The sequence below is a fragment of the Lissotriton vulgaris genome, chromosome 5, assembly GCF_964263255.1.
Source record: "Lissotriton vulgaris chromosome 5, aLisVul1.2, whole genome shotgun sequence".
Classification (NCBI taxonomy): Eukaryota; Metazoa; Chordata; class Amphibia; order Caudata; family Salamandridae; genus Lissotriton; species Lissotriton vulgaris.
Genome location: NC_141693.1, coordinates 1,750,062,731 through 1,750,076,749, shown reverse-complemented (window position 1 = coordinate 1,750,076,749; position 14,019 = coordinate 1,750,062,731). Strand labels below are relative to the sequence as shown.

General features: G+C 46.9%; 2 protein-coding genes across 2 annotated transcripts in view; both read right to left on the bottom strand.

The window, feature by feature from the left end:
- DUSP3 (dual specificity phosphatase 3) overlaps positions 1-14,019 on the bottom strand; it is a 413,405-nt gene that overhangs the window by 260,505 nt on the left and 138,881 nt on the right. The gene's annotated exons all lie outside the window — the stretch shown is intronic.
- LOC147717096 (uncharacterized) lies at positions 8,026-10,567 on the bottom strand. Its single transcript, XM_086924005.1, has 4 exons — positions 10,455-10,567; positions 10,254-10,352; positions 9,953-10,093; positions 8,026-9,721 (listed from the first exon to the last, which is right to left on the bottom strand). The coding sequence occupies exons 1-4, from the start codon at positions 10,471-10,473 to the stop codon at positions 8,151-8,153; spliced, it is 1,830 nt and encodes a 609-aa protein (XP_086780131.1). The 5' UTR covers positions 10,474-10,567; the 3' UTR covers positions 8,026-8,150.

Sequence of the window (14,019 nt, the reverse complement as noted above, 5' to 3'; positions counted from 1 at the left end):
GGGTCCACGGATATGTATTTGGATCTCAACAACACGCTGCTGCATCTTGTGTGTAAAATCACGAAAGCGGATGGGTCCGACATCGCAGCAGCCGCTAAAGTGGCGACGATCGCATACCCCATAGCTACAATGTTTAATCAGGTGGACATCACCCTGGGTGATCGGCTCATCACGCAGAACGATAACATGTACGCCTACAGAGCCTACCTCGAGAGTATTCTAAACTACAGCAGCGACGCCCTTGACACACAGCTTTCAACGGGTCTCTTCTACAGGGATACACACGCCCAGTTTGAAATCACGGCTCTGGACGGCGCCAATAAGGGTTTTGTAAAAAGAGCGGGGCTGGCAGCAGGCAGTCGTAACTTTGACCTTCTGGGACGCATACATTCAGACCTATTCTTCCAAGATAAACTGCTCATCAACGGAATTGATCTTAAGATCAAGCTCACCCGCAACAAGGACGCATTCTGCCTCATCAACGGGGATGCGGAACAGTACAAACTGGACATACTTTCAGCGAGTCTGTTTGTAAAGAGAGTGAAAGTATCCCCGAGCGTCAGGCTAGCGCACGCCGACGCTTTACAAATATCAAACGCCAAGTACGCTGTGGAAAGAGTAGCTCTGAAGGTATTCAGCATCCCGGCAGGTACCCGCTTAACACAACAGCAGAACCTGTTTCTTGGGCAACTACCCAAACTCATCATTATCGGTTTTGTGGACAATACGGCCTTTAGCGGTACCTATGCCTCAAACCCCTTCAATTTTAAACACTACGGCATCAACTACGCAGCGTTGGTCCACGAGGGCAATGTGATTCCCGCAAAACCCTACACCCCCAGTTTTGTAACCTCCAACTACGTCAGGGAATATCAGGGGCTGGTTTCGATAACCGGGAAGCACCAGAGGGACTGCGGAGTGGCTGTGTCACGCGAAGGCTATGGGGCTGGATACACGCTGTTCGCGTTCGACCTGACCCCAGACCTGGAAGACGGCGATCATTACAACCTGGTCAAAAACGGAAATCTAAAAGCTGAAATACGATTCAGTAATCCTCTACCTACGAATGTGAACATGGTCGTATTCTCGGTATTCGACAGCATCATCCAGATCAACCACGCCAGACAGATTTTGTTTGACTATCTTTAATACATAGGCAAAATGGACACTGTGCAGATCCAGGACTTCTTAAGCAGGCATAAACACGCTAGGAAATACTTTTTAGGTGTTTTCCCTAGTGACGGGTTACCGTTTGAAATAGGGGTAGAAAGACCCCGCACCCTAGTCTTTAACACTGATCCTCACTACAAGGGTGGAACACATTGGGCTGCATTGTTTATAGAGAATGATCAGGTTATAGTGTTTGACAGCACAGCAGAGTTCCCAGAACACCGCCTATATACACAACCCATATTCAAGTTTGTTAAAAAAGTTGCAAAGAGGGTGGTGTATAATAAGGTGCGGATACAGGATACTACAGCCATGACATGCGGGGAACACTGTATTTATTTTATCTGTAAAATGTCAGAGGGTGTTTCGTTTAGAAATTTCTTAAATTTATATTCGAAGGACCTTGTTAACAACAACAGTATAGTTGTGAAATATGTAAAAGAAAACACCAGGGTATCGGTCAGACCTGTGAAAACCGAATATGTTGCTTGTCAAAATTGTAAGAGTTTATAACTTCTGTTTTTAATGATGAACGTCTAAAAAATAAAAGTCAATATCTGTTTAAAATCAAGCATTCAGTCTCTGTATTTTTATTGCTTATACATGCACCATAATTCAAAAGTTTTTTTTTAAAAATAGGAGCGGGAGACGGTCTGAAAAGTTATAAAAGCGTTTATTACAAAAGGTCTGTAGGTTGAACATTACAATGACAAACTCTGGCGAATAAACATAGGAAGAAAAATCAAATATGCTTATACACATAAACTGTACATTTTTAGTTAAAAAAAACCATTAAGACTCAATCCAAGTACTGGTTTTGGACAAATGTCTTTTTCGCCGTACAGCCGGCACCAAGGGGGTACTCCACGATGGGGATAGCAGAGGGGAGTCCGAGCCTGCAGGCGATGGAGGAAGGGGTGTCTTTAAATGTTCAAGCAGCCGTCGGTGTTCGTTATTGCCCACCAGCGTGGATGGAATGTTGAGTTCGGCAGCGGCTCGTAGAAACTGCTCCCAGCCGCGTGGGGTATTTTGAGGCGTCAGGATTCTGGGGTGTGTGAGACCTTTGACTAGATCATACATGTGCGACCCTACAATCGGCTGGCCCCTGTAGAGGAATTCTCCGCGATCATTCCAGGATGTCAGGTCTTTAGAAGCGGCTAGTTTACTCATCAACATTTGCGCAGCCCCTCGATGCCTTTGACTGATATTTCGCAAGAGGTCATCCACAAAGGTATCTGAGGGTGGCTCGGAGTCCGGCGGTTCTTGTAGGGGTTGAGGAGCATTCGTAGGGGCTGCTGGCTGCTCAGAGTCCGGGGTGTGTAGAGTTAGCGTGTTTTTCTCGGCATTCCACTGTTTGTAGTAGCTTAAAAAGTTTTTAAGACTGCTGGTGTAAAGATTGGCCTTGTCGTAGGGGTTTAGATCCGTCCGATTCAATATAGCCTTAATTTCAGCATCCAACCGTAGAGTCTCATTTCTGCGTATATCCCATACATTGTCCGCTGAAGAGCCCAGCTGTTCCATTTGTTGTTTAGGAACCAAATACATTTTTGTGGCGTGCTCCATCAGCGTGTCGGGAGGAGGCTCGTGATTACAGGTATAGCTATACGAAGCAAAGCGCCTATAAACCCTCCAGACTGTTTCACCAGCTTCTTCTTGGTACTGAGTGAGGCCCTTTTATTACTGAGCTTCTTGATAAGACCCTTCTTCTTCTTCAGAACCTGTAATTGCCCCCGTGATATAGGAACGTTGCCTTTTAGGGTATTTAGGGCTATTTCTGCAATGGCAGACACTAAGTCATCAGAAGCAGCGCACAGGATGGCCTTTCTGTGTTGGGGACTGGCTGTAACCAGCATTTTCAGGAGAGCGAAATTACGGCGTAGACGGTCCGACATGGTCAACACCTTGTATTATAAAGTCCTGGTTGTAAATGTCTCTAAAAGTCATCAAACCCTCTTTTTATAGGACCTGTTCTTGACCTTTGGCGTGTAAACTACGGGTAGCTCTGGGGGAAAAATATCAGCCCTCAATCTATAGTCTTCTAGAGTTTCATTTTTTAAGTCTACCAGTAGGTAACCGTGGGGCTTTGCTGTAGCGTCGTTAAAGGCTTCCATGAAGAAGTGGGTGTTTCCGGGGTACATCTGTTTAGCTATGACGGCTATTTGTTGTTTGTCCCGGGGGTTTTTAAATAAAACAAGATACGAAGCGTTGAGAGCTATAGATCTGCTGTTCTTACCCTTGTAAAACAAGTTCTGCACAATATAACAGATGCTGAGATTGCGATGATGTGAATATTGAGTAAACGCTCGCTCTAACTCCGGATGATCGCCCCCTTCACGCATAAGATCGTCGACAATTATCATGTTAACCTTGGCCGGTGGCAGTAACTCATCATCGTTGAGATTATCCGGTATACCCTCTATAAATCGGATATGGGGGAAACTGCGGGCCAGGGTTGCATAAAGCGGCTGCCAGCATGAATAAAGCCACACAATGTTATTAGGGGTCTGGGATAGAACAGATGCAGAGTTTTCTAAGAGCTTTTTTATAAAGTAGCTCTTACCGCAGTTTGAGGGCCCTGCTAACACGCAGGAGAACGGATGTTGTAACCGGGTGTCCATGTTAGGGGCTGTTTGTCTCTCTAATGGGGTCTAATAGCCGTACGGCAGTGTTTTATAGCCGGTGGTCAGGACCCTTTTATCAAAAACAACACGTAAGGTTTTATGTAGGGGCTGTGTTGTAATTTCCCACTTCTTTTTGGATCTGACTATGCACGGCTGGTTCACAACTATGGTTTTAGCATTTTCGCAATTGTCTGATGCCGCGTATTCGTGCACCAGATTCTTTAGACTGTCGAAATTGATTTTTAGGGTGTTGTTGACGTTTAGGGTTATGCCTTTGACCTTCATACACACTTTGTTCTTGTTTGTCCGGTATGAGTATGATTTAGGCCCGGATGAGGCATATTCTATTATATGCTCATCCTTATCGAGCTCGCTGGTCAAATTACCAAGATAATCTCCAAGGGGCGGGTCTTCATCCCCAGGCTTACTCACAAAAATTACAGAGTCGGTATCGTGATACAAACAACGGTCCTGGAGTTTATCCATAACCCTGTAAAGCTCTAGACGGGCGTGGGCGGTGGTGAAGCTGGCTATGAAGATGTTTACGTTGTTACACGTTGTGGGGTATGCCTTTGTGTATTTCCAGCATAGTGCCGCTGTATCGTCGTCGATAAACTCGCAGCTGGACACCTCGTAACAAGGGGCAAAGAGGTACTTAAACAGTTCGTCGGGATCTGTTATTAAGGTCGTGTTTGACATATTTGTACGCTGAGCGAATTTTCCCCATAAGGAATTAAGACAGAGCTTGGCTAACTGTCGCCGGGCGGGGTTGACCTCTATCAAATGGGGCCGTAACTGGATACCCTCGTGAAGGTAGTAGTCATCGATGTACTTCTGTTTTGCATCCTGACTAGTACACCATTCGGGATACCCAGAGGCTTCCTGTTTGTCTCTGAGAAACAGATTAATGTACGGGGCAAAGAGTTGTGTAGAGGTCCTCTTAAAATGCCACACCTCGTGGATCCTCCCGAGCCTGTAACCTTTCTCTAAGGCAGCTTCTACCTCGATGCTGCACCATGTCCCTGCGAGCATCCTTTGTTCTTCGGTGTGCCCGCAATAACCACCCTCTTTAAACACAGCACATGTTCGACAGAGGGGGAACATCAGTTTACCATCGACTCTGTATGGTAACACAGGAAAGTAAAGCTGTCTTGGAGGATACATTTCACATTTGACTAGCCCAAAGTATTCGGATATGGGCTTAAAATCTCTATAGATGATGGTTGGGTGTCCTAAGGGGTATACCTTCATCTTGTTCACAAACGGGTACAGACTGGTGAAATCGTAGTAGTGTATTTTCTCACCATCACCCGCTGCCCTGTACAATTGTATGGCATTTGTACGACCGCCGAATAAGGCGTCGCGAGGTTCCAGGGGTTCGGGTAAAGCACGAGTCTGTATGAAAGAACAGAGCTCGGTGTCGGTTGCTAGCATCTCTAACCATTCGTGCTCCCAAATAGACCTCATAGCATAGCCACATTTTTCAACATACTGGGCCTTCAACAGGGTACGTCTGTGTAAGTGTTCAAATTTGGCACCCAACAATTTGTTAAACTCGTGCGGCTTGTAACAACGGGGGCAGCCGTGGTAAAAACAGCCGTTGTATTCGAAGGCCGTCGGCACACCCTTAATTTCGGCGTACCCGTCCAGGTAGTAGGGCCCCACACGTCGTTCACCGACCTGTAAGGCGTGTTGAATCTGTATGCCTTCCTTCTCAGAGACGTACATGAGCCATCGGATAGAGGGTGTTGAATAGCGTTTCTGTTTGCCGTTATAGAGATCTGGAGGGACTAGAGCGATACTTTCTGGTTTTAAAAACATGTGTTTGTAAATGGACATACACATGGAGGCCAGTGTGATGTTTTGAAATGGGTCGATGTATTCGATCTCCTTTGACGCCTGCTCCTTCTTGGATTTCATGGCCCTGCTTTTGTTTACCGTTTTAGGCTTCTTGGATGTCATAGCTCTGACCGTCGTTGGTCTTTGAGACTTCTTTGGTTTTAACCGCTTGACTTTCTTAGTCATCTCCACCACAACATCTCTGAAGAGGTTGCACGCTTGTCGCAGGATCATTACATCCGCCTGGCAATAAGCTTTCAACTCTGTTTTAAAATGAAACTCCTTTTCGCGGTTTTCAGAGTACCACTGTTGAAAGTTTTCTTTCTCGGCAGGCAACATGTATTCAACCCCGTAACTGTCAGGAGGGGGCATGGGACCCACATAATCCTGGTTAGCCCAGGTATTAAAAAAGTGTGGAAAATAACCTTTACACCCGGGGAATCCAAAGGCTTTTGGAAGCTTACTCAGTTTCATGGGTAGAAAATTCAAGGTGTCTATAAATCTTATTTGCAACTGTGTGGTTGTTAACATCATCAGCTTGGAACCCTGAGTGATGAGATCTACTTGTACCTTTTCACGAATCATATTTTGCAAAATAAAGAATGAGTCGTAGGCTTTTGAATTGTGGGCCAGCATGGTGTAGCCTTTGAATTCTGTTTGAATGAAGGTGTTAAGGAAATCACCAACGCACGTTCTACCTTCAAACTCCCAGCTGTCGGTGGAAGTTAGATGGTGGGCGTAAATATAGTTAGGCTGGTGTACTCCCGTCTCCTGCGTGCACTCTATATCAAACACAATGTATGCTTCGGTCTTGGTCTGGGGTCTGGCTTTAACCAGGTAGCACTGATGGTTGGTACCAGCATCAAAAGACACGCGACACCTGGGGCATTTCATACCCCTGCATTTGTGATCATCAGGCACATACCGGCCACACTCAAAACAATCCATTTTAGGGCTGCATCTAGCAGCTTTCCTATGGATGTTCAAACAGTCTTGAGAGCGACAAAACATCTTACAGGTGCGACACCTCACCTTCAGGACAACGTCTTCGACGCAACCATCCCTCTGGCACATCTTACAATGCATTTCACACTGATGACGTTCCGTGTTGCTGTAAATGTGGTCGCAATGTGTACACACGTATCTGGCTCCCAGAAAACCTTTAAGGTTCAAGATGCCGTAAAAGTGGTTATCATGGTGAAGGACATATACAGTCTTGTGCCCCACACGGGTCCCGGTTGTAAAATACTTCCAAGAGCCATTGTGATAAAGAACTTTCACGGTCACCGAGAAATAGTTTTCAAATAGACTGATGTCCCCAAAACCGACCAGACGGTCTGGAGGTATTTCAAGAACCTTATGGGCTTCAGACGCTCTAGCCAGGATGACAGCGTCGGGGGTGTCGCGCCCCATCAACAACCCAGCGATGCTGGCCGCAAGACAAGTGTTGGTTGAATTATTGTTAAAGTCGAGCAGCCAGCGCTGCTTCTTACCTATTATCTGGCTGTATAGAACGCTCTTTAAAGGGCGTGAAACACCCCCCTCACGACCCCGTACAATGAGGGCTACGACTCTGAAAGTGCCAAAGGCGACTAGTTCCGCATTGCTCTGTAAAAGCCGCTCCAGGTTTTCTAAAAAGTCTACGGCGTCAAACACATCTCGCGCTGCCCTTCTTGTGAACAGCGGACTATCAAAACCCTGCCCCTGGAAACGTAGCTGGAAAAAATCATTGGGCCCCACATCGCGTAACAACCTTTCAATGAGCGCTTGCACCGCCTGATGTATAGCAAACACCCCTTGTTCGGTGGACGTTATTAGGTGTAGGTTAGCAAACCTAAACTCCTCGTAGTGCTCGGTGGCCCTAAATCTCTCCACATTACGCCTGTAGCTTCTAACGCTCTCTAAAAAGACAATCTCTGAATCCTCATTTTGAGGGGGTTGACTTTCTGGGGAGCTTGTTGCGGTATCATTTTGAGGGTCCTGGTTTAGTAGGGGGTCTTGTTGTCTTTTAAAGCGTCTTGTAGCACACATTCTGGCTTTCTTTAGCTTCCTGATTAAACACCGGCGTTGTTTAGCGCTATTGGCCCACTTTTGTTTTTTATGGGGCTCTGCTTTTCTAGGGGCCAGACCCCTGCCTATCTGTGCAGTATGTACAGCACCTCTGTGTGGAGTGTTCCTTGAGGCCTCTGTTATAGGGCCATGCAAAGACGCCTCTAAGGGTTCCGGTTGGGGTTGTGTTGGTGTTCTAACATCAAAACCCTTCAACCTGCCTTCCCTGGGGCTGTCCTCTCCCGAACCTGTGTTCTGGTGTATGGCTGGTATCGCGGTATATGACCCGGACTTGGCTTTTGAAACAGCAAGCCTCTGTTTGCTGTGTTCTATGCACTTTTTATGCCCACGTAAGCGTAGGAAACGAAGGGATTTTGTTAGAACGGTTTGTACCTTACGGGTATATTTTGAGGTGTGTATTTTACTAACACAGGGGGCCTGTCGTTTCTTTAGGAGCGGTCGTTGTCCTAGTCACGGTTGTATAGTCCCTATGTCTGATCCTGCTTCCTGACAAGTTTGGAGGATTACTCTTTTACAGAGGTCAACCCTTTGCAATATCTTCTGCTGTGCCGCAGCCATGGATATGTCACAGCTACCCCCCAAGCCCCATTTTAAGGTTGCGGTGACCGCTTGGCGCTTTAGTTTTCTGACAGCCAATTGTATATCCTTTACATACGCATCTAGTACCGGCTTTGGATTTATAGAGTCATATTTTGGAGGGTTTGGGGTGAATACATGTGTTGTGTGTGTAGCAACCTCTACAACGCCAGGGGTGTCTATAGTGTTTTCAAAACCCCCACCATTCTGTAACTGCGGGCCTGGGGGAATCATGGAAACAGGGTCCCAGTGCGAACACCCCGGGGCATCTGGGGACGGGATCATACTAAATACCCCCTCCATACTCTGATTGGACCATTCGCCCTCCCCTGTACTAGCAGCAGTGTATATTGCAGGGGATGTCGCTGGGCTGGTTGGGTCGTAAACTCCCAGAGGGGGTATAGAGGACATAAGAAGGGGTGCGTTTAATTGATTGTCGCAATAATCAAGGGCGCCACAAGCTAAGGTCCTATTGTGCAAAACCCCATTGCTGGTGTTAGAAGGGCCCGCGTACGCTGCTTCTGATGTTCCCTCAAGGCTGTCTACCGTTCCACCTACTGGGCTACCCTTTTCAGACACTTTGTCCTTAAAAACGGATGGGGCGACTATCATAGTTTTTAGGTTTTGGTCTCGGGGACACGCCTCTATATGACTCTTTAGTTTGTTTGAAACTCCCGAAGGTTTCATAGGCGGATCGGGGGTCTGAGGTGTAACAGGTGTGCTTAAGGGGACCTTGGGTGTTTCTACTTCTGCCGCATCTAACCTCTGCTTATTCTTAAGATATTTTCTTGAAAGCCTGCTGACTTTAGGGGCTTGTGGTTGTAACAGAGTTTCCGCAACAGGCGTCGCTGTCGATGGGTCCTTAGAGAGCCCCGTGGTAGTGGGTTCGCTCCCCTGCTTAGCAGCATTTTTTAAAGATAGATCTACAGGAGACGTCGGGGGTTCAGAAGCCACAGGTTTCTTGCTGAGGTCTAAGGGCCCTTGTTGGGACATATAACTGCCCTTCTTCTTCTTGAGGTTTATGGGCCCGGTATGGGGTATGGGTTTCAGCTGCTTTTTGTTAAGGGCAGGCTTGGTTGTGATGAGCTTCCCCTTTGAGACCTTGAGAGGTTTCTGCTCTGCTGCGGGGTTTTTACACAAGCCTGGCTTTACAGCGGTTGGGGTTGTGAGCACTACTCCACGGTTGACACCCACCTCTGGTGAAATAGACTGTCCTGTAAAAGGCTTCAACAGTTTGGTGGTGGGCTTGATTTTGCATTTCTGAGATGTACCTGTTGACTGGTGTATATGGCGGTAATAAGAACAGAGTTTATCCTGGCGAACACGCCTACTCACAGCTTTCGCCGTAGGCCCCTTGTTCAGAACGATCTTTGTGATATCAGCCAACGGCTTCGTAGCTCTCTTAGCCTTATGAGTATCAGCTCCGCTGTTCTTTTGAGCTGCTCCTAGAAATGTAAAATAAAAAATATATATATATATTAGAAACACGCATGAATCTTGTATAAGATGCTTACACTACCCTCCGCAGGACCCCAGGTACTCTAAGTCTGAGACCCCTTGATTTTGAGAGACCGCCGCAGGACCCTGGTACTCTGTCTGAGACCCCTTGATTTTGAGAGAATAAAACTCAGAGAGTTCTTTTTTTTTTTGTTTCACACCCTTTTGTAAAAACACACCTTTTAGAGGACTTTTCCCAGATCCTTTCTTTTTCGCGGGTCCATCTTTAGATGCTGTAGCTTTCCTTTTCACAGTTGTTTCTTTTGGGCGTTGGGGCGCGTCTTGCACAATCACGATGTCCTGGCGTGGCTCAGGGGGCCCTGTAAAGAAAAAATAATCACATTTGTAGTATAAGCCAGACCTTAGCAGACGCCTCTGAGGAGCGTTCCTATAGTTCACACTTGTTTTTTTTTTTTTAGGGGGTACTAGGCCCTCCTCCCTGGTCTTAAACCTCTGAAAACCATCGCCCTTTTGATTTACCTGTAGGAAGGGGATTAGCCTGTGCACTCGGCGGCGCGTCTTGAGCCACGGGTATGCGCTGTAGATCGTCAAGAATCCTCTGTAGTTCCGGATTCAGACCTATAAAAAGTATACACATGTGAGAACACATTAGGAATGCAGTGCTTCTAAGATACCGGTGTGTGCAGTAACTCGGAAGTAAGCATCTCTAAGTGCATATACCTGTCTCTATGGTTTGCATTTGCGAGTCTGTGAGGATTAATTCATCCAGGTCCGAGTCCGTGAGGGTTAATACAGGCAGGGCCGAGTCTGTGAGGGTTAATACAGGCAGGTCTTGTGGCTGGGGGTAGATATATAAAATGAAAAAAGGGGGTGCTTTAAAACATATCTCATAAACACTATGTTACAGTTACATACCTCGTAGAAAAACACATATCACACCTTGAAAATCAACACATGCGTATTAGCTTTTACTTATGGGTGGCTGCATAAAATAAACATGCAGCGACTTCGGCGTGTCTATAATATTGAAAAAACAGCCATTTAAAACCCATGCCCAAGCCTTCAAAACTGACTAGGAAATTCTTTTCTACATGGCTATAGAAGTGCCTTACTAAGGGTTCTACCATTTATGACATTATTATCCTTCTACATGTGCTCGGGACTCTGTTGTAACATGCACACGTTACTTTTCACATGTAACATTCTGTTTGCTACCTCTTACATTTTGTTTGCTATAGATACATACACAAGTGCCAGTATTGACTACGTAATGTTTGTTCTTGTGCTTGAGGGCCCTCCATATATTGCAGTATTACACCTCTGTTTATTTTGTACGCTTTTGTAACCTGCACTTTTTTTTCCTCCTATAATGCATCGTTTGCTACCTCATGTATTTTGTTGGGTCACGATTGTCATTATTGCGTCATTCAATGTAACGTTTGCTTTTGTATTTTGTACACTTGTAATGTTCTCATGTACCAGTTTTGTTCCTTTTGTGAAGCGTTCTGACACCTTGGGGTAAACTCCACGCTATATAAAAAAAAAAAAAAAACAAATGCCTTAAACGACATTGAGGAATCCCCACACACTTCCCTTCAGGGATTGCTGAGGTAGGAACCGCCCCACCAGTGACATCATCGGGACTCCCCTGATGTCACTGGAGGGGCGGGCCCTACCCCACCAGTCCCTGAGGGGAAAACAACATACCGCCGCCATCGGGAGCCTCGTGGGAACCTCGGGAATGTCGCCTCGGCCCCCATAGAGCAGCACAGGCCATACGCTTGCTCTGGGGGCATCATTTTAAAACACAAGGGGCCTCGACACCCAACAACCCCACAACAGCCGCACATAGCCCGGAGCTCCGCATGAAGCACAGCGGGCTCCGGGCGCTTGAATTATTATTATTTTTTTTTTTAAACGGGAGCTTAGCGCCCCAGCAACCCAACAACCGCCGCACAGCCCCCAGGAGCCCGCATGAAGCACAGCGGGCTCCGGGCGCTTGAATTGTTTATTTATTTATTTTAAACGCTGGCCTAGCGCCCCAGCAACCCCACAACCGCCGCACAGTCCTCGGAGCCCGCATGGAGACACAGCAGGGCTCCGGGGTTTGTTTATTTCATTAATTAAAGAAAAAAAAAAAAAAAAAAAAAGCCGCAACAGTAGGGCACAGGAGCCCCCACACCCTCCGCACATGCCCCGGAGCCCGCATGGCGCCCAGCGCGGCTCCGGGGCCTTCAACTTTGAAAACATCCGTGGGCCTCGAGCCCCAGTAACCCCCCACAGCAGCCGCACATACCCCGGAGCCCACGACCTCCACAACGGAGCATATGTGCTCCCAACACCCACCACTCAAACTCGGAGCCCGCATGGAGCCACAGCGGTGCTCCGGTTATTTATTTATTTTATTTTTTAAATGTTTTGGGGCCTCTCTAAGGCCAAGTAGGAACCCCCCACCCCTCCCATCGTCGCACACGCCGCGGAGCTTGGTCTGAGGACCGCAGGGGCTCCGGGTCATTTCTTTAAAAACAGCGCCGCAACTGGGCACAGGAGCCCCAACACAGCCTCAAACCCCCCAGGAACAGCGCATGGAGCCCAGCGAGCTCCGAGGGGCATTACTTTTTAAAATGACGGCCTAGCGCCCCAGCAACACCCCCGAGGGTCACACACAGCCTCAGGGGCCAAGGAGGCCCCACCACCACGCCGTAAGCAGCATTAATTTTTTAACTGGGGCCTCACGCCCCACCACGGACCCCCGAGGGCCCCAGCACTGGCCAGGTTGCTCAGGAGCCACCACAAAAAAAAACCCTCGCAGACCCACCGGAGCTCCGCATGGAGCACAAGAGCTCCGGGGGTCTCTTATTTTTTAACAAGAGGGGTCTGGAACCCCTCAGGCCTCACAGGGCACTGGAACCCCACCCCTGTGCCAGACAATCACCCCTTACCGGAACTCCAACCCACAGGTACCAGGACCACTACGAGGCCTTGCTACAGTTTGGGCCATGGACACACTCAACACCACAGGACCAGCCACCAGTGTGTGAGTACTTAAAACGTTTTTATTATTGCTAAATTGCTTGAGTTTATTTTGGCAACTTCTGGGGGACTCCCGTTGGCAAACATCTAAAACTGTTGCTAGACACTGTTAAGCCTTAAAATTACAACCATATTTTACAGACACCCCACCCCCTCTCTTGAAACTAAGCAGTCTATCCACACTCACATTAAACATTAATTAAAACAACGTAAACATCCTCACACCTTGCTTTAAACAGTCTTTAAAAATACACCCTTGTTCATATTAAATACAAGCACATGTTGATTTGAGCCTCTTACAAAACTCATAATTATAAATGTTTCACAGTCCCCATTATTCACATTTTAAAAAGTATAACACATAGCCTTAAACATTAATTGTAACTGCGAGCACCGGCCTATATAGCTAAAAAAAAAAATAAAAAAAAAAAAACCATTTTAAAATGCAACTCTGTTTACTTAAATGCAACCCCATACAGTAAATAAAATCAGCATGCACCCAACCCCTTATTTATTTACCTTCCTTAAGTTGTCGCAGGCTGCGTCAATCTGTGACAAGTTGCTCTGATCCATTATTCCCTTTAAAGTCCTGGGACGGGTCTGTGCCAATGCAAATCACAAATACGACCTTCCAGAAGTGTGGCCTCTGTATGTGTTTTGTGTTTGAGACCTGTATTTGCGGTGGTTTTATACCTTTGAACGGTCCGCTCATAATACATGTAGCCTTTGTGGAGGTGGACTCCTAATGGGTGATAGTGCATTGATTTTGCGACTTCATTTCCTGACCCATGACCCCCTGAGGACATACCTTTGAGGCCCTCTTACGGACGCTTCACATGGTCCTAAGGGTCCTCCTTTTGCGTTCATCTTATCACAGTATCTGTGGCTAATTACATTTCAGGGACTTTAAGTTGCTGGCTTTTGTGCTCATCTTGTCCTAGGCCGTAATTATCTTTCGCATGCTCTAGGGCATCTCCTGCAGACAGTGTAACTTATCACCGGGACATCTGCTAATCCCTCTTTACCTCTTTTTGTGGGGATCGTGTGCCCTTGCATCTGTGCTAAATTACATTTCAGGACTTTAAGATGCTTCCCTTTGTGATCACCTTGCACTTTACCACGTCTTCTGATAAGCAATATCGACAACCCATTTGCTGAAGTTTGCTGCAGCTGCCGCTGTCCTTAAGATGGGCTCGCAGGTCCTTGGGGTCAGCCTTTTGCATACATATTATACCTATACATCTGCTAATCA

What these genes read in the sequence shown, in the direction of transcription:
- LOC147717096 (XM_086924005.1), bottom strand. An exon ending in GGCTAATCCCCTTCCTACAG is followed by an intron (nt 10,094 to 10,253) that starts GTAAATCAAAAG and finishes TTTTCTTTACAG; the next exon opens with GGCCCCCTGAGCCACGCCAG. An exon ending in TGGGAAAAGTCCTCTAAAAG is followed by an intron (nt 9,722 to 9,952) that starts GTGTGTTTTTAC and finishes TTACATTTCTAG; the next exon opens with GAGCAGCTCAAAAGAACAGC.